Raw genomic sequence first — 20,001 nt, 5'->3', positions numbered from 1 at the left:
GGAAATGGCTTAGAAGTCATCTGATCTGGTAACCTTAAGCCTGGAAGTACACCAGAATCATCTGAAGAGCTTAAATACTGAATTAATTCCATCATGCAGGGTGGGGGCTGGGCATCATATATTTTACAGCTCCCAGATGATTCTAACATGGAGCTGAAACTGTGAACTGCTGAAACGGAGTCCTATCCTGTCATTTGCGAGTGTGCGTGCTCAGATGCTCAGCTGTATCTGACTGTGACTTCATGGACTGAAGTTCATCAGGCTCCTCTGTCCCTGGGATTTCCCAGGCAAGAATACTGGAGTGGGTTGCCATTCCCTTCTCCAGGGGAATCTTCCTGACCCAGGGATCGAAACTACATCTCCTGCGTCTCCTGCATTAGCAGGAGAACGCTTAAACAAATGAGCCACTTGGGAAGTCCTTCTTGTCATCTACCAGTAGGAAAACAGAGGTCCTGAGAGGGACCAAGGCCACACAGCTCATTAATGACCAGAAATTAGGAGCCAGTCTTCACAGCTTGAGGCAGGCATTCAGAGCCCCTAGCCAGGAAGATGCTGCTGTGGGTCCTCAGCTGCAGAGATCTGTGCTTGTCTTTTGGGGTTCTGGTGCCCAACAGGCCCCTGATGAGAAACTCCCCCACAGCCCAGGGTAGAGAGCCCTGGACTAGCCAATGCTGCTGGCAGTGTGCACTCACCCAGAGAGGCCAGCACGGCCACGGCCACCAGGAGCAGGGCCAGGAAGAGGTAAAGAATCCTCACGGACGTGTGCAAAGACAGGTTCTTCTGGCAGCGGCTGCAGTGGGGTCCCGGCTGGCCTGTGGGGGGTGGGGAGGGGTGGCGACAAGAAAAGCCCAGTGGTGGAGGCTGCGACTGAAAGGGTCAGTTTTCCTGTTCTGGCCTGTCTCAGCACATTTTGAACCATCCTCGGAAAGGAGGCCGTCGCTGGTCTCCATCTCCACCCACTTCACTGCGTTTTCTCGAGGTCCTGGAGCTTTTAGGAATGGGCATGCGTGCTAAGTTGCTTCAGTCGTGTCTGACTCCGAGCAGCCCCAGGGACTGTAGCCCACCAGGGTCCTCTGTCCATTGGATTCTCCAGGCAAGATTACTAGAGTGGGTTGCTGTGCCCTCCAACGGGATCTTCCCGACCCAGGGATTAAACCTGCGTTTCTTATGTCTCCTGCATTGGTAGGTGGGTTCTTTACCACTAGCACCACCTGGGAAGCCCACAGCTTTTAGGAATAGGTAAGGCCATAGTCAGGACCTTGGAAGAACACTGGCATCACGTTATCATTTTGTCTCATGGCATTGTCATTCAGCCCACAGGGTAGGGAATCACCCGTGCCCAAAACATCAGCCTTAGTTGTGATCCATACTACAGGGCAGCCAGCCTTGTCTCACCAGTGGGTGACCCACTCCTCCCAGTTTGCCTAGGATGTTCCTGGATTTTAGCACTGAAAGTCTCTTGTTAAGGGAACTCCTCGGAATCGGGCAAACCAGGATGGCTCGCCAAGACTGTCTCAGTTTTAAAAACTCTAAGTCACACCTCCTGGGAAACCCCTCAGTTCCAGGCCAACCAGAAGGTCGGTCACTAGTCCCCAAACTTTGGGGGGTCACTTGAAGTTCTCCTGGAATCCAGACGGATGGTTCCAGTGTGTCAGTTGGTCCCTTGTACAGAAGCAGGAGGGAAGCCAGTGTTCCTGGAGACCCTGGGAGGTGGTCACTGCCCAGTGAGAAAGCTGTGATATTCCCAGTTGTGCAGTTTCTAAGATGGATCCAACTTCAGCTGTGCATTATGAGTAACAAGAATGTTTAAAAACCCTGATGCCCATCCATGCTCCAAACCAAGAGATCAGAATTTCTGAGGGTCGGTCTCAGATATCCCCGGGTGATGACAATGCACAGCCAAGGCTGAGAATCTATACTGAAACCTGCCAAGAAGCCCTAGGCCAAATAACAGTTCACAGGGCATTGGTTTCTCTTGCCAAGCTGGGTCCCATGAGCTTGAGAAGGACAGACCACTTGAGCGGCATGATAAAGGGGACACTTGTGGAAGGTGGGTCCTGGGGGAGATGGCAGAGGTCCCCGGTAGGTCTCAGGAGTAGCCCTGAAGACAGATGTCACATATGACAAACTTTGACTTCATCTGTACTGCATGACCCAGGCCTGTGCAACTCCACCCTTTAAGCCTCCAGGCAGCAGTGCGGAAGGAATAGCCTGGATGGTGGTGCCATGTGGATAGGCAAGTCTCTCTCCTCAGCCTGGGGCTGAGGGCAGGGGCGGGGTGGTTCTCAGCCCAGAGAGGGGATCAGAGGGGCGCTCTGGAGCCTTACCCTCCTGTGTGCATGGGAAGGATGGCATGTCCTCGTCGTCAGCAGCCAGCTCCTCTTCTGTGACACACAGCGCATCTCCGTCACCAGCGGCTGACCTCACTGAGACGAAGCCAGCACCGTCAGACCCCAGGCTGGGGCCCTGCCGCACCCACCCCTCTCCAGATGCCCCGTTCATTTATAGTCCCGAGCCCCTGTGCTCACCCTCACCTCTGGGTCCAAGTCAGCCCACCTGAGCTCCAGGTGACCTGATGGTAATCAGAGCAAAGGGGGATGGAGGGCAGGATAGAATGGCTAAGGGACCAGGACATCCCAACATCCGGGAGGGGAGAGTTCATGATCTCTGGCAAACTTGTAAAAATACACAGGCCAGCCCAGCTGCCCACTCTATCTACACCTTGCTAAGATCCCTGGCATGAAATAAGAAGAAATGTTGGTGTTTAGTCACTAAGTCGTATCTGATTCTTTGCGACCCCGTGGACTGCAGCCCCCCAGGTTCTTCTGTCCATGGGATTTCCCAGGCAAGAATACTGGAGTGGGTTGCCATTTCCTTCTCCAGGGTATCTTTCCAACGCAGGGATCGAATCCACGTCTCCTGCATCGGCAGGCGGATTCTTTACCACTGAGCCCGCAGGGAAGCCCAAGGAGAAATACAGCTTGCGTGATGTGGCTCAGCACACTTTCATCCCTGGCACGTGGTACCCAAAGCAGGATTCTGCTTCTGCAGGGACAAGGATGAATCTGGCTCCAGTACAGTCCCCATCAAGACTCTGCGTCCAGCCCAGCTGAGGGGTGGGAGGCACTGCAGAGAGGAGGAGGGGGCGGTGTGAGGATACAGGATGGGCATAGCCTGTGCCTCACACGCTGCCTCAGGCAGGACCTGCCGAGGGTGGACGGCACTGAGGCAGGGACAGGTGTCATGTCGGAAGGCTGATCTAGCGCTTGTTCCCTGGGAACTCGTGCTCCCTAAATAAGACCTTCATTCAGAAGATTATTCCCCTTCCCCTAGACACTGCATACCCCTTTCTCCTTACCAGATCTGGTCTTTTTATGAATGACTGGAAGAAAGATGCCCAAAATAGGCAGCATGAACACAGACATCCCAGTGAATGTTTGAGAAATGAGGCGGTCTGCACTGAGCTGACCTGGGCTTTTGTGCTGGGATGTGGGGGTGCAAGCTGATGATGACAACTGAACTGCTTGGGAGATATCTGGTGGGGGGATTTTATAAACCATGTCTGAACATCCAGAGGCAACAGAAGGAAAGATGAATACTTGTGACTACATTAAAGTAAAACAGTAAAACAACACCTCTGCATGGCTAAAAAAGCAAATGATAAGGAGAAAATATTTGCAACACACATCACAGATAAAGAATTAATATACCAAATTTATAATGAGCTTTTAAAAATAGAGGAAATAAAGGAGACAAAATCCTATAGAAAAATGAACAAAAGATCAGAACCAATTATGAAAAGAGATATAAAAGTGGTACCCAAATAAATAAAAAGATGTTTAACTTTACTTATAAGATAAAAGCAGTTTAAAACTACACTGTGATAACATTTCTCACCCATCAGATTGACAAAAAAGGCTTGACAATACACTCTGTTGGCCGAGGCGGTGGAGAGTTAGGGTCTGAAAGCAAAAATGGCCCAAGGCTTGTAGAGCCTTTAATATATGCATTTACCCTTTGACCCAGCAATCACACTTTTATGAATTCGTCTAGGATAAATACCTCCGACAATCTGAAAATATATGTGGCAAGGTTATTCTTTACAGGATTATTTATAATGTCAGAAACTGGGAACTATCTAAGCATGCAAGCAGGGCAGATTGACTAACATCCAACAGCATACATACACACAGTGGGGCTCAGCACAGCTGTGCAAATGAATAAGGGAATCTCTATTAACTGATGTGGAGTCACTTCTGAAGTTATTACAAGAAAATGACAAAGTGCAAAGGAGCACGTTTGATGTGCCACCTTTTCTATAAGAAAGAAGGGAAAATAAGAAGGCATCCATATATATGCTTATCACTAAAAGAAGAAACGCAGCAAGAGTCCCAACGAGAAAACAACAAAGCTGTTTTCTACAAGGGATGGACTGGGGGAAAAGACTACAGAAAAATCACCATCCTCTCACTCTAATTTTGTGTATAGTTTGGATTTCCAAAATTATGCTAAGTTTTTACATACTGAAAAATTAAATTTTATTAATAAAAATACTTGGAACCCGATAAGCTGTGCTTGCTGGAATGAATACAATAAATATACTAAATGGAGAAACAAGGAAAAACCTAATCTATTATGACATAGTTTGGACTGTGTAACCTCAGTCTAGGGTGTGATAAGGTAGGCTTGGGGAAGAAGTGCAAACAAATCTTGAACCTTCAAAGAAACGTATTCTGTTGTTGTAGCATGGGTAAAGCAATTAGGAAGTCATTTTAGATTCATTCAAGACGGAGCAAATAGAGTAAATGCATTGATTGGTTTGGACCCAGGGATCTCACTATGGAAAAGGGGATCAGAAATATAGAATGGAAGAGACAAGAAGGAACCCTCTGGGGATGGACTGAAGTTGAAGGTATCAGGGGGAATTCATAATTTCTAAAATGTGTTTATGTATGAATATATTTGTTTACATCCACATATATGTATAGAGGTATCTCTATTTGTAGCTATGTGTAGACACATAATTTTGTTGAAATTTCCAGGAAGCAAAGATATCAAAATAGCATTGAGCATGCTTAGCAACCCAGATCTTGGTCTCTCATACCATTTCCTACTAAAAAGAACCAAGGCACCTTGAAGAAATGATTAATTCTACGGTTGGGCAGAAGATAGACAGAAGATGAATCTGGAACATCTTGCTATTTCAGAAATTAAGGGACTTCTCAAAAAAAAAAATGATAGGGGCATGTCAAAAGTATATAGAAACCAGCCTGAACAACTTGAGCACTGAAATATTTAAGTATAATTATGCAATTATGAGTCATTGAAAAAAAATAGGAATCCGTACCAGAGACAAACTGACAGGGAGAAGGGAGGGCTCTTATTACTTCTGGAGCTGGGGGATCAGCAGTCATCATGGTCAAGACCAGATCGGGCAAGAACCATCGATGAGTGCCACCTCTTGGGAAAATGTTGATGAAGAAGAGCATGTATGTCTGTTTATGTATAAGCCTTTATACACCACCTTAAAGTGTCTCCTTACAGACTAGACTACTTATTATTGCAGAGGAGGAAAAAAGGCTCAGGAATTATACATTGAGGAAGTCAGGCAACACTGTGCAGGAGAGGGACAGATGGCCATGGTATACCTTTAGATGTGACCGCTGAGCAGGGCACACCATCATCTACAAAGTTTATTGGCCAAGGATGCAGAACCCCAACTGAATCATGAGGTGATATGAGAAAAACACAGCATGAAAACTGTACTTAAAAAGTTGGTGGGGGACTGTATTTTCAAGAATATTAGAGTCTAAAAAGACACCACAAGGTGAAAGAGACGTGACAACCAAATGCAGTCCTTAATGTCAGAATGGATCCTGTGCTGAGGGAAAAGGAAATCTATCGAGGGCATTACTTGATCAACGAACATCAGAATACCTATGGTAAATTAGATACAGAATTGAAGCAAATTCAGTAGTTCATGACTGTAGCCTGATAATCTTCCTGTTCCTAGGAAATCCACACTGAAGTGTTCAGAAGTAAAAAACCACAGTGTATGTAAATTACCCTCAAGAGCTTCAGAAAAAGTAAACAGGAAGGAAATCCAAGAAAGAGGAGATACATCTATACTTATAGCTGATTCACTTTGCTGTACAGCAGAAAGTAAAACAACATTGTAAAAGCAACTACACTCTAATATAAGGACCCTGATCAGTAACAGTATCATAACCTCCTGAATTTCCTGCTTGAGTTTCCTCTCCATAGTAACAGACTCCAGGTACCCTCTATGTGATGGAGTTAGTGTGTTTTCAGCTGTGTGCATGAGTGTGTGTGTGTGTGTGTGTGTGTGTGTGTATATGTGTGCATGCTTTGACGGAGAGTGGGCACAGCGGTAGAAGGAAGGCTGACAAGGATGGGAACGCTTTCTATGTATCCTAAGAAACCAACCTCTTCAGCCCTGCTTTGTGTCTTGGGCGGCTATCCCATCATCAATCTGCCAAGAGTTTAAGAGGATAACTCTGCCTGGGAGGTTACCAGCACTGCCATCAGTTTTCCATAAAGCAGCGCCCCAGGCGAGGCGGTGCCTGCTGTGCTGTGACCACCAAAACCTCACCCTAACTAGCGGGGCCCTCTCACCCCCAACATTTCAGTCAGAATGACGCTGTTGGATATACCGCAGCCTTTGGGGTCCCTTGGGGAGGTATTCCTTCCATTCTTAGAGCGGAGACGCCTTCCAGGCCTTCCTGCCGGTTTCTCATTTCTTTCCTCCCCTGGTGGGGCTTCTCTGCCCACCCCCGTGATGAGGTCTCCTCCCTGTTCTGTTTCCAGGATCAGTTTCATCACTTTGCTGTTTATAGCCTTTGCAGGGAATCTGGGAAGGCTTAAATCAAGCAAGATTAACACTAACCTTCAGCGAACACTCCCTCGGAAAGCACACAGCTCTGTCATAATTCTGCTCTCCTGTCGAGAGCCCCCAGATGGGCAGTCGTGAGCAAGTGGGAATTCACAGAGACCCATCTGATGCCTCGTGGGGTAGCCCACGTGAAGGGAACTGCTGGTGGGCATGATCTCTTCTCTTTAGACGAGCGATTTCACAAGTGTTTGGCCCCATTCCCTTTGCTGGCATCTCGGCTCCATAACTCACAGCACTGTTCCCCAGCGTCCCCAAACAGATCTTCTCTTTCTAATCCTTCAGACTTCCTGTTTACTAGTGCTGAACCACGGACCCTAGGGACCCTCATTTACCTACGTCTGGAAGGCTGTAGCAACTGTCCCAGCCCTGTTCCTCTGAATGAGAACATAATCCAAAGCATTTGTGAGGGTTTTAGAAGCCAAACTGTTAGCAAGCATGGACTCATTATACTCGCATTACACCACGACTGAGCCAGTGAGAGGATGGGAGAGGAGACAGACCTAAAGAATGGAGAAGAGCTTGGCTGGAGGACAAGGGCGATGACGGGCGAGATGATGGTGGATGAGGCAGGATCTGTACTCTGCCCTTGCACTGGACCAAGGGGGGTCGGCAGAGGCAGGAAAAGAATCTCCTCCGCAGTACATCTTCTGCACTGCCTGTTCCCATGCCTTCTGGGGCATGTCATTTAGTGTTGGGTGCCCTGGCTTTCCAGAATTTCCAGAGAGAGGGGGAGTGGGAAGGAAACTTGTTAAGTCACAGAGCCCACTTGTCATGTTACAAAGGCTCAGAGAGGTTAAGTGATCTGTTAGCTAGTCAGTGGTTCCTAAATGCCCAGCAATCTGAAAAGTCACAGTGTTAGTCGCTCAGTCGTGTTCAATTCTTCACAACCCCAGGAACTGTAGCCTGCCAGCCTTCTCTATCTATGGGATTCTCCAGGCAAGAACACTTAAGTGGGTTGCCGTTCTCTTCTCCAAGGGATCTTCCCAACCCAGGGATTGAACTCGGGTTTCCTGTTTTGCAGTACGTCTAAGTCACCTGGGAAGTGATCTGAAGCAAGATGCAAATACACTTATGGAGTTCTTGCACAGCTACACACACACACACACACACACACACAGACACACACACAGACACACACACACACACAGACACACAGACACACACACACAGACACACACACACAGACACACAGACACAGACACACACACACACACAGACACACACACAGACACACACAGACAGACACACACACACACACAGACACACAGACACACACACAGACACACACACACACAGACACACACACAGACACACAGACACACACACACACAGACACAGACACACACAGACACAGACACACACACAGACACACACACACACACACAGACACACAGACACACAGACACACCCCACAGAGCTCCCGAAAGCCCAAAAGCCTCATCCATCTGGGCCCGGCATCTGTTTGCACATCTAGCCTGCCAGCAGTTTGTCACCTCCCTGAGGTCAGGAAGTCTTTCCTGGGCCTCTTTCAACGCAGGGCTGACCTCAGGCGGATATTCAAAATAGATGGATTTACTGACCCTTTGTGAAGGCCTGCATCCTTAGAGTATTGCTAATTTCTGCCCTTTTTGATTAATAGCTGTTTTACAACAACAACAAAAAAAGTTTAATGACTTACAATATGGTTTAAACATGATCTATTTTTAGAGTTCTCCATGGCTAGGGAGTGCTGGGGAGTTCTGATGAATTCAGGATGCAAAAGCTTAAAGGAGCAGAAATTTTGAAAAAATATACAGGGAGGGGCCTAATGTTTGGATTGAAAAGGAATGAAAGAGGGATTTGGGGGTAGTGCAGCAAAATTTGGGATCTGCTTCCCCCCTTTCCCCGAGCTGCAGCAAGGGTTATGATTTTTCACTCCTAAAGGCTAAACAGACTCCCTTTTTGTGGGAGAGGGGTTTAATTTTCTCCATCTGTGTCCAGTTGATCACTTTAGAATCCCACCAGCATTTTTACGGCCCTCTCAACTCAGGCTGCAGTTCTCTCCTGCATCAAATGTAAACCATCCATGAAACTGAGGGCTTCTTGACATGCTGAAAATGAAGGAGCCCCATAGTGTCAAATATTATGGGCTGCCAGGTCCTGGGATGGTTGGAGAGGTCACCGCAGGTGTCTGAAATGAGGTCATCTTTCTAGGAAGGCAGACACAGGCTCTCGTTGTATTTTCTCTCTCTTTTTCATCCTTCTTTCATTTTGCTGACTCCAGGATAGAGGCTAGTGGGACGGCAGCGAGTGGGTCTTGGGAAAGGAGCATACCCTTGGGATAGGGTAATGCCTGAACCCACGAGTATTTGCGAAAACCTCTCTTTTGGGACAAACTGGGGACAGCCTGCTGTTCTGGGTACCAAACTTCAAGGACTTTGTATGTCCGTTTCAGCCTCCCCTGTTCTAGAGGGAGCTGTCATGAGGGAGCATCCTGCATGACCTACCCAAGGCATAACTGGCCCCACACTTCAGCTGGAGAACTCTACCCAAATTCCAAGCAACGACCTTTACAAACAAATTAGCCTCCGAAGACAGCGCTGCAAGCTCAGTCTCATGAAGCAGCGGCAACCACTAGAGATTTGAAAGAGCCTCTGTTTCGTCCGTACCTACGGTCGTGTCATCCAACTCAAATATCAGAGGGACAGCCACAGGGGAACGCCCTTGTTTTTTCAAGCCTCGGCTCCCACAGAGCCACGTCTAGAGTTTGATTTGAAGGTTCCCGAGTGGGCACGTGGCTGGGCGTGACTCCTGGCTCTGCTGAGGTTAGACCAGGTTCACCTCACCCTGTGGAGGTGGAAAATAGCCCCAACCTGCTAACACAACTGTGGCCGTCGACTCAGGCTTGCTTTTGGTTGACCGAAAATGTGGAGTTAATTCACTCTTTGGCCTTTCTGGGACTGCAATCTCCCATCAGAGTCAGCGAGGCGGAGAGATTCGAGGAACTGAATAAAAGGGCTTTCTTCAGGAACTTCAAGGAACATATTTTGATGATTTCCTTCTACGGAGTTCACAGAGTGGGTTTTCAAAACAGCCAATTGGGTCAGTAAAAATAAAGATTTCAGACTCTTCTCAGGAACCAAGGCTATATTTAAAGTCACAGAGAAATTGTAGTTTACGGTTGGAGAATGCTGTAATTAAGGTTGAAAAGCTGTTTTCCTTGGAAGCTTTCTGCCATGACCCCCTCGCCACAGTCTTCCGCTGCAGATGCGTCTATATTCGGGTGGGAATCCGTCTGTCCCTCTCTGCTCTGATGAACTGGTCCTTCCCTTTCAGATTCTCCTGCTCAGAAGGTATCATGCTCTGCTTCCCTGTGACAGTTGCCGCCTCTCTGCACCTTCATTCCTAAAATCCACATTTGATGCTCTGGGACAGGCATTACCTCTCTCCCTCTCCCCTCCCCACCACTTCTGCCTGAATCCTCAGAGCCAGCCCATGGCTCCCAGCATCGGCTGTCTTTCACGGTTTCCGTAACCACAGAGGTTGTGGGCAGACTCCCTCTCTATCCTAAATTACCTTCCTCCCCTTTCTTGCCCTCAGTGTTCTCACTGGGGCACTCTTGGCATTTGGGTGGCATAAAGCTCTACTACACAAGGTCCACCCACACTGTGCAGACATCTGGCATGGTGACCCATGGAGTGCCAGGAGCAATCCCTGGTTATTTGCGATAAACTCAAAATGCCAACTGGGGGACTTCCCTAAGTGGTCCAAAGGCTAAGACTCTGCACTCACAATGACGCAGAGGGCCTGGGTTCCATCCCTGGTCCGGGAACTAGATCTCACAGGCCACGACGAAAGACCAGATGTGCTGCAATTAAGAGTGCACATGCCACAATGAACAAAGACCGAAGATTCTAAGTGCCACAACTAAGATCTGGCACAGGGAATATATGTACATGTGTGGGCTGATTCACTGCTATACAGCAGAACTAGCATAGCATTGTAAAGCAACCATGCATGCTTAGCCGCTCAGTTGTGTCTGACTCTTTGAGACCCCATGGATTATAGCCAGGCTCCTCTGTTCATGGTATTCTCCATGAAGGAATATTGGAGTGGGTTGCCATGCTCTCCTCCAGGGGAATCTTCCCAATCCAGAGATAGAACCCAGGTCTTCTGCACTGCAGGTGGATTCTTTACCGTCTGAGCCACCAGAGAAGCCCCCAAAAGAAACTATACTCCAATAAAAATTAATCAAAAACAAACCTGGAAGCTGTGGGTAGGTTAAAGGCTAATACTATGCCATTTTAGACAAAGGATTTGAGCATCCTTGGATTTTGGTATACCTGGGGGATTTTGGAATAAAACCCCATGGATATGGGGGGTGGTATTTGAGAAGAGCATCTTGACTATTCACTCAGTACAGCAGACCTCAACCCTCTCCCATCATATACACACTGGTCTCCCCTGTGGAGATAGCACCTCCTCCACTGCCCTTGAACTCCACAAGTCCAGTGGATGGGAAGGGTGGGAATCATTAGTTTCTTGATCTTGACCATCACGTCTGGGCCTTCAAACCCCTCACTCTCTCTACTTGTCACTACTTCCGGTCATGCTTTCTCTCACACGGGGATTCCCCTTCTGTCTCTGGGCTCTGTGTGCAAAATAGTGAGAAAACCATCAACTTCATGAGCTGCTATAAAAATGAGACAACATGTGAAAAGGACCAGATACTTGATAAATGGGAGTATCAGCCATTTTTATTAGAATTATTTTTCTATCCTGCTTAAACTCTGCTGTCATTTATTTCCCTTCCCTAAGGTCCGTCACACTCAGGACTGGTTTTCAACTTTCAAAAACTCCAATTTTTCCTTTTCACTCAGCAATCTCCTTTCTAGGAATTACTTTTTAAAGGGATAAACATACCACTAGGCAAAGATGGACATCTAAAGATTATCATTGCATGCTGTGATAAATGCAAGGGAAAATGTATATACCTTAAGTGTCGATTGATAAAGGATTGGGCTTCCCTGATGGCTCAGAGAGTAAAGAATCCATCTGCAATGTGGGAGACCTGGGTTCGATCCCTGGGTTGGAAGATCCCCTGGAGGAGGGCATGGCAACCCACTTCAGTAATCTTGCCTGGAGAATCCCCATGGACAGGCTACAGTCCATGGGGTTGCAAAGAGACAGACATGACTGAGCAACTAAGCACAGTACAAAGGATTGATTAAATAAATTCTTATAAAGCCATACTATAGAATATTATGCAGCTGTTAAAAAAGAATGAAGATCTATACTTATTGCCCAAGGAATATGTTTAGGTTCTATTGTTGGAATTTAAAAATACATATAAAAGTACATATATAGTGTAATCTTACCTATGTGGAAAAAAAAATCTGTGTGCCAATAAACACAGAAGAATTTCTGGAAGAATTCTCATCAATTTTCTCTGAGGGGTAGGAGTTCCTGTGAGGACTATTTTTTTTTCCTTTTATGCATTTTTCAAAATTTTTATACTGGGGATGGATGGTAAAAAGATTCAGAGCAACTAGTAATGCAAAAAGCCTATGTCTACATCCTGGGGTACCATGAAGGCAGCCTTTCTTTCTACAAGCAAAGCTCAGCCACTCATGTCTCCATCATTCCCAGGCCCCCCTCTCCCCTTTTCTTCTCTCCCCTGACCTTCCAATGAGCTGGCCAGTCCCACCTTGAAAATTTCTTCACGCCTGGCCTGCTTCTTGCTTTAACTTCTTAGCTGTCTTTTTCTCAAACTTCTCTAACACAAGGCCTCCCTGGGTTTTTGTTTCAAATCTGCCCACTCTTCTCTCGGTCTATGCCACCTGTTTTTTCCAGGATCGAATAACCCTGAGCAAAGCCTGTCCATCAACAGTCAATGCTGTTGACCATTTCCTCCCTCTTGGAACTTTCTCCTCTCAATTTCCATGATATTACATCCTCCTTCGTCCCCTGACCGCTCCTCTTGGCTCCATCACAGGCTCATTTTCTTCTTCCCTCATGGCTTTCTCTAAAAGTAGAGATTTCCCAACGTGGGTGAATGTCATTAGAGAACCAGCAAGCAGGCCATCTTCTGACGAACCCATTCAGGGCCTCTCCAAAGTCAACAGGACACAGTTGGAGTCCTTGGCGTGGTGCTCAAGGCCTCCTGGTCCTGTGGCTCCCAGCGTTTCTCTGCCAAACCCTCAACCTTCAAGCCATCCTCTCTGCCCATCACCCTTGGATACACTTACCCAATGACAGCGCCCGCCCCTCCTGCCTGTCTCCTGCATGACCCCATGCAGACCTTGCTCACCTTCTACTACATCCTAAAGCCTTCCCCACCTGCCCCAATGTGAGAGGTTCTTTTTCTCCTCGGATTTCTATGGAATCTACTGTCTGTACCATTCACTGGCGCCTTCATGTCATCCCCCTTGATTACTTGGTTCTCTTCTGTTTTTTCTAACTTTTATTGGAGTATAGTTGCTTTACCATATTGCTTTAGTGTTTACTGTAAAACAAAGTGAATCAGCTAAATGTATATATATATATATCCCCTCCATTTTTGGATTTCCTTCCCATTTAGGCCACCACTGAGTAGAATTCCCTGTGCTCTGTAGGAGGTTTTCATTAGTTATCTATTTTATACATTGTAGTGTATTTCTGTTATGCGGCTGGGGCCCTGGGATGTCAAGGGAGATCGTGGAAGGCTTCCCTAAACTGGGGGAAGATACATAAGAACTGCCCCCAAAGGCCTTCACGAAACCTGCCAAAGCGTTCACCAGCATCTACTGAGAAGCAGAATTCTTTATCTCCTCTTTCAGATAAGCTTGAGAGGGGAGTCTTCAGTTATAAAAATCACCCCAGCTGGAAGGCAAGGTGGCCAGCGTGCACCCCCATCCCCCCACCCCCCCCACCCCCGCCTCAGGCCATTTTATTGACTCTGTGCACCTTGGCCATGTCAGACCCCCTCCAGTGCCCTGTGGTCTGAGGATGAAGGTTGGGGTTCCAAAAGGGACCCAGTCTGCACCTCGATGAGAGGATACATCCCCCCTGCCAAGCAGCGGGAGGTAGATTTTCCGGGATCTCACTGCTGTTTTCTGAGTCCCCCTGCCCTCCCACCTGCCCTTTGCCTTCAGGGTGTGGGCACTGCTCCCTGATTCCATGCAGAAGGGCTTTTCCCCCAGGCTTGGGGGACAGCAAGATATGGGTCTGCCCATCAGGAAGCTGAGGCCAAGTCTCCCTGGGCACAGTGACCCATGCGGCAGGCCTGCCTCCAACCATCTCTACCAAGTTGCTTTCGCTTGGCCCTCAGCCCAAAGCTCCTGGGCTGAGTCCCAGGGCATCAGGGCAAGATGGGCCTCAGGACCACCAGGAGGAGGAAGGTGGGCCGGAGAAGGGAACGCTGACCAGAGCCTCGTGTGTGGCCAGGATCAGAGCCTGTGTCCTTGACTCTCAAATCAGTCATCTCTGCAGTGAACCGAACTACTCCGTGGGGACCTCATGTGGCTGGAAGGGGCTCTTGCCACCGGACCCTCTCACTGGAGATGTGGGAACAATTCCACAGGTGGCTGTTAAAGGCTCAGACAAACCAGTGGGCAGCTCCAAGGTGGGCCCGTCACCAGGGGTGGTGGCAGCTGTGTGCCCTCAGGTGTGAGAGGGGCTGGACTGGGGGCCTGGGGCTGGCTTGCATCAAAAGATGCGGCTGCCTGGGAGGCCCGGCTGCCAGCCAGTGGGCAGGCGGTGGGAGGTGCCTCGGGGTGGAAACAGTTTGGCTGGCAGAGCGGGCCTGGCGCCTGGCCGCTGGTGGTGGCACTCCTTAGCAGACCTGTTTTCTTGTCTAAGTACCGTCCCCACCAATCCCCACAAAGCATAACATCACCGTGTTTAGCTTTGAGCGGGGCTGGTGAGCCTTTGCCAGCCCATGTAATCCTCAGATCCGTGGCAGATTGGTGGGAGAGTTCGAAGCTAGCTTCCCCCGGGGAAGGGCTGTCCTGGAAGGGGCCGGGCCTGTTTTTCTGGCACTTTCCTTTTTCCATGTGGGGAAAAAAAAAAAATTCTGATTCTTCACAGTCCACAGACTCCCCAAGGCCAAATATTGACTGCCTGGCCTGGCCTTTCCCTCTCAGGTAGAGGTGGCAGCTCTTCCTGGCTCCCGGGGAGGATGAGGGTGACAAAGAGGGAGACCCTGCAGGGAGGCGTGTTGGGAACACACCCGGCCTTCTCCGCAGCTCTGAGGCCCGGGGCCCTGGGATGTCATGGGAGATAGTGGAAGGTTTCCCAAAACTGGGGGAAAAATATACAAGAGCTGCCCTGAAGGCCTCAGCAAACAGGAATGCAGCCCCCCATGGTGGTGAGACTGCTCCTTGAGAGAAAAAGGCAGGCCTCAGGCTTCTTACTTGGAGCCCACAGCCTCCCAGCCAACAAGCTGGTCCTCCTCAGAGACCTCCTCTAAACACCCATTCATAGCAGCTCTTTCCTTTTCCTCCTCCACTCAGAAGAATGTTGTTGCCTCGCTGACTTTCAGAAAGGCGGGTCATGTGTTCCCAACTCCCTCCCCAGGAGTTGGGTGTGTGTGTTAGTCTTTCAGTCCGACTTTTTGGGACCCCCATGGACTGTATGCACCAGGCTTCTCTGTCCATGGGATTCTCCGGGCAAAAATACTGGAGTGGGTTGCCATGCCCTCTTCCAGGGGATCTTCCTGACCCAGGGATCAAACCCGGGTCTCCCAACATTTCAGGCGGATTCTTTACCATTTGAGCCACCAGGGAAGCCTCCCACCCCCACAAGAACTGGGTATCTCCTCCATGTTAGAGGCGATCAGCCCTGCCTGTCTTTCCCTCACCATCTTTTCTCCCCAAGTGTTCTTCTGGAATGTTGGTGGAGCCAAACCTCTCTGAGAACATGCGGCATCTTAACCACCATCATCCACATCCAGAGCAGCGTGGGCCCTGAGCCTGTGGTGAGAGGTGGTCTCAGATCTTTCTGGAAGCTTCTGGTAGTGACCTCCCCGGGGTCGCTGACCAGGCACAGACAGGACTGCACCACAGATGTGGGAGTGAGCCGATAACAGGAGCTCGGTGAGGAAGGCCCCTCTCTATTGCTAAGGGAACTCCCTGGAGTTGGTGATAACCTGCTCGCCTCATCCCAGGAAGCTCAAGACACGCTGAGGCCGCCAGGGAGCACAGACAGAGGGACCAGAGACCAGAGGGGAGGAAGAGGGATGTACGTATGAGCAAGCACACTGGCCTGGAGGTCAGGAGCTCTGGGCTAGTCCCCCTGACCAGCTGTGAATCTTAAGCTAGTCCCTTCTCTCGTCCACAAGCCCAGCAGTGTAATTTGCACGTTCCAGTGCAAAATAAAAATGCTGAGCTCCCTTGTTTAAAAAATTATTAATAATTTTAAGACAGGGGAATTCCCTGGTGCTCCAGTGGTTAAGACTCCATGCTGCCAATGCAGGGGGCATGGGTTCTATCCCTGGTCAGGGAACTAAGATCCCACATGCCAAAAATATATTAAAATAATAATAATTTTAAGACAGCAACTACAGACCATTGAACAGCTCTGGGACCTTGGGGGACTGCACAGGTGATCCAACCATAAAGGCAATCCTACCTGCTTGGGCCTCAGTTTCCCCAACCACACCGCATGGAGGCTGTCATCAGTCAGAGGTTTACCCATGAAGCCTTTTCTTCACAGGAACCCTGAACCCTTCTATGGCAGACAAGGTTGCTTCGTCAACACCCCATGAGAACATAGCGGAAAGCCCTGTGGATGACCCAAAAGCCCTTGGTTGCTTTAACATTCAGTAAGCGGAAGAGGTGTTAGGAGCAAAAGCATCTGCCCGGCTCCTATGGAAGGATTAGAAGAAAGTAGGTGAGACAGGGTCCATCTTCAAAGTTTCCAGACTCACAGTATGACTCCAGAGCTGGCTTCTCCCTTAGCCTGAGAATGAGCGTGAAGCCCAGATGTCCACTCTCCCTGGCCCCAAGAAAGCCAGGGTCCAGAGGTGAACATCTGGGACCAGGTCTGCTTCTTGTTTCCATCCCAGCAACTGGCTGCAAGGACCACTGTGGTGATGCTCACCCGCCCAGGGAGAGCTCAGGCCTGGGCCACTGACCTTCCACCACTGCTCTGTCCCTAGGGGGCCAGAGGTAGGTCAGGCAGGGGTCAGAGGTAGGTCAGGCAGGGGTCAGAGGTTGGGAAGGGCTGGGCCTGGGCTAAGAAGCTCAGTCACAGCAGGTCTCTCCTGGGATTGAAACCCCCAGAGGAGGATCCCTTGGGGTAAAGGGCTAGATGGGGGCTGCAGGAGACTGTGAGATGGGTGTGCTAGATGAAGTCGACATTGCTAGAAGCTTTGGGCTGTAGCATCATTCCGTGCTGTCTGGTTAAAGGGATCAAAAACTTCTCTGGTAATTACAATGGCTTTTCAGGCAAGAGCAATGACAGATGAGAACGTTCTCCATTCTCCCTCTCCTCTCCCCTTCCTCTGGACTTCAGGGCTCCATCCTGTCCTCCTAAGACTTTCCTCCAGACGATACGAAAGGCGTAGGGCAGCCCCTGCCATCCTTCCCGTAGGAGTCCTCCGGTCCTCAGCCCGCCCGCCGAGAGATGCCCGCCGCACCCGGTGAGGGTGGAGGGCCTCAAGGGGGCTCGCCTCGGAGCTCCCGCGCGCGGGCTTACCTTTCATGGTCCCGGCTCCGAGGCCTCAGGCGGGCCCGGCCGGAGGCTGCTCGGCGGCCGTGCGACCCCGAGCGGAAGCCTGCGGGTTCCCGGAGGGCACCGACCGATCGCCTCCCTACGCGCCGCCCGCGGGAGTGGGACTCGGTGCCGGAGTCGCGCCGGAGCCCCGGCTGCGGAGGCGGCGCGCCGAGGGGAGGGTCCGCGGGGTCGCCGGCTGGGGGCGCAGCGCCCGGCCGCCCATCCCGCCGCGCGCTTCCCGTGGAGGCAGGCGAGGCGTGGACTGCGGCCGCCCCCGGCCCCGCGCGCCCGCCCTCCCGCCGCCCGCCCGCCCTCGCGCCCTCCCTCCTCGTCACTGCTTGGGCCCCGGCCCAGATCAACTTCCTTGCTCTTTTCAAAACTGCCGCGGCCCGGCCTCTTTGTGCGGCAGAGGGTCCCCGCGCCCCGCCCGGCCGCCCGGAGCCCCAGCGCGGCGCGCAAGCCCCAGAGCCCGGCCTGGCCGCAGCTGCACTGGGGAGGAGGAGAGGGGAGACCCAGGGAAGGCCGCCTGGTGCCTGGGGGCTCTGGATTTTCGCCCTGGGCCTTTTTTTCCTCACCAATCTGAGGGGTAGAGGGACTGGATGCCCCGGGTGCCAGCCCTAACACCCCACATTGTCTGGGACTGTCCCCCTTTAAGCTCCGAAAGCCCCGCATCCCGGAGAACCCCCCAGTCCCAGCGGGGGCAGACCAGGACGGCTGGTCACACCAGCTCTGCCACTCTGGATGAGCGACTTTGGGTGGCCACTCCATTTGGTTTTCTGCAAGAGGATACTGGGCCCTGAGCCCTCCCAACTTCTGTGATTTTGTTCCTGGAGGGGCCTCTGGTGTAAACAGTGATGGTGTCTGAGGATAATGGGCCTCAGGCAAGGAGTGGTGATCTCCCCAGAGTCCCTCCTCCGGGAGCCTCACAAGTCATCCTCTCTGATGGGACACTTACTGAGTTCCAGCCATGGGCCAGGTCCTGCCCCAAACTCTGGGAGTGTGGGGAACATTCCACACCGTCCAGGTCTTCCTGCGATTGTGTGGTGTGAGGAAAGATAACAGTTTAACAAGTAAAGGTGCTGAGGTGTGAGGTCGCGGAGGTGGGACAAGCACGGTGGTTGGATGGGGCGGGGGAGACCCCCTGTAGGCCGCAGACCACCTGGCCTGCCCTCTTTCCATTGTCCCCATCTTCACACCTCCACACCCACCCCCGTTTGGTCCTTGGAGTAAAAAGTGCGTGTATGCTCAGTCCTGTCTGACTCTTTGCGACCCCATGGACTATAGCCTCCCAGGCTCCTCTGTCCATGGGATTCTCTGGGCAAGAATACTGGAATGGGTTGCCATTTCCTCCTCCAGAGGTTGGAGTAAAGTAGGTCAGGCCAAAGGGGCAGGGAAACTTTCTCCTAAGCCTAGGAACTGAGAAGGGGCCAAGGACAGTCCATTCCCCCCACCCCTGTCCCCCCCTTCACAAATCTGAGCCAATCAGAAAGGGGGATGCTCAGCTCTCTCTAATCCCTTCCACTTCCCAATGGCAAGTTTCAGTTCAGACAGTGGTGGTCTCCATGATTTCAGCTGAACTTCACCATGACCTTGAGAAAGGGAGCCAAGAACCTGCTGCCCATTTTACAGGTGGAGTGACTGAGATTCAGAGGGTTTTGCCTACCTAGTAGTAGTCATGATGTACTCCTGGGGCTTTAAATCTGGATTCCAAGTCTGCCGCAGGAACCACAGTCTTCTACACTACGGCATGGATCAGGAGAGCACTTTGTAAACACTAGGGAGATAGCCATCCCAAAGGGTCCTTTAGGTGGTTTACCTGTGTATTAACGAGTTTAATCCTCATAGCAGTCCTAGGAGATAAGTACGGTGATGGTCCTCATTTCTCAGAGGATAGATATTGCATTTAGCATCAGGTCGCTCTAAGTGGAGATGTCGGGATCTGAACCCAGGGAAGCTGCTGAATCCAGCATGTTTGTCCTTCGCCCCAGGGTGCACCATCCTGCCCCTCACAGAAGCTACCCAAATATTTGTTAAAAGAAAGAACAGAAAAATGGCCCTTGGCTTTCTCCATGCTTTCTTTAGTTGGCTAGATCCAAGATGTCTGGTGAGAAAAGGTCCTAACTGTACGCAAGTGTGCCCTCTCCCACACTTCCTCGCCCCCTTGGGATCGGAGGGTGTATGTGCCCTGTGGTGTTGCTACGGTAATGCAGAAGCAGCCTCAGAGAAATGAAACATGCCGGTGTGTGACTATAGATGGGGCCTGGCTGAGCAGAGCTGGACCCAGCCCTGAAGAGGTTCAGAGGATGAACTCCTGCTCCAAAAGGACTCTGGAAAGAGGAGTCCAGCACTGTGGAGCAGTAGGAAAGAGCTGGAGACCCACTGGCCAAAGTACCAGAGTAGTTCAGAGAGGGAAG

At 50.4% G+C, this 20,001-nt stretch overlaps 1 protein-coding gene across 1 annotated transcript in view; it reads right to left on the bottom strand.

Moving 5' to 3' along the window:
* The window catches only part of SCARA3 (scavenger receptor class A member 3), a 34,811-nt gene extending 16,909 nt beyond the window's left edge, over positions 1–17,902 (bottom strand). The window contains exons 1-3 of the mRNA XM_069576683.1: positions 17,570–17,902; positions 2,328–2,426; positions 693–812 (exon numbers count right to left, since the gene is read on the bottom strand). Of these exons, the coding sequence (XP_069432784.1) occupies positions 693–812; positions 2,328–2,426; positions 17,570–17,576 (226 nt within the window). The 5' untranslated portion in view covers positions 17,577–17,902. The remainder of the gene's footprint in view (positions 1–692; positions 813–2,327; positions 2,427–17,569) is intronic.
* Positions 17,903–20,001: the final 2,099 nt, after the last annotated feature.

Source organism: Ovis canadensis, chromosome 2, assembly GCF_042477335.2.
Source record: "Ovis canadensis isolate MfBH-ARS-UI-01 breed Bighorn chromosome 2, ARS-UI_OviCan_v2, whole genome shotgun sequence".
NCBI lineage: Eukaryota > Metazoa > Chordata > Mammalia > Artiodactyla > Bovidae > Ovis > Ovis canadensis.
This window is presented reverse-complemented; position numbering and strand designations above follow the sequence as displayed.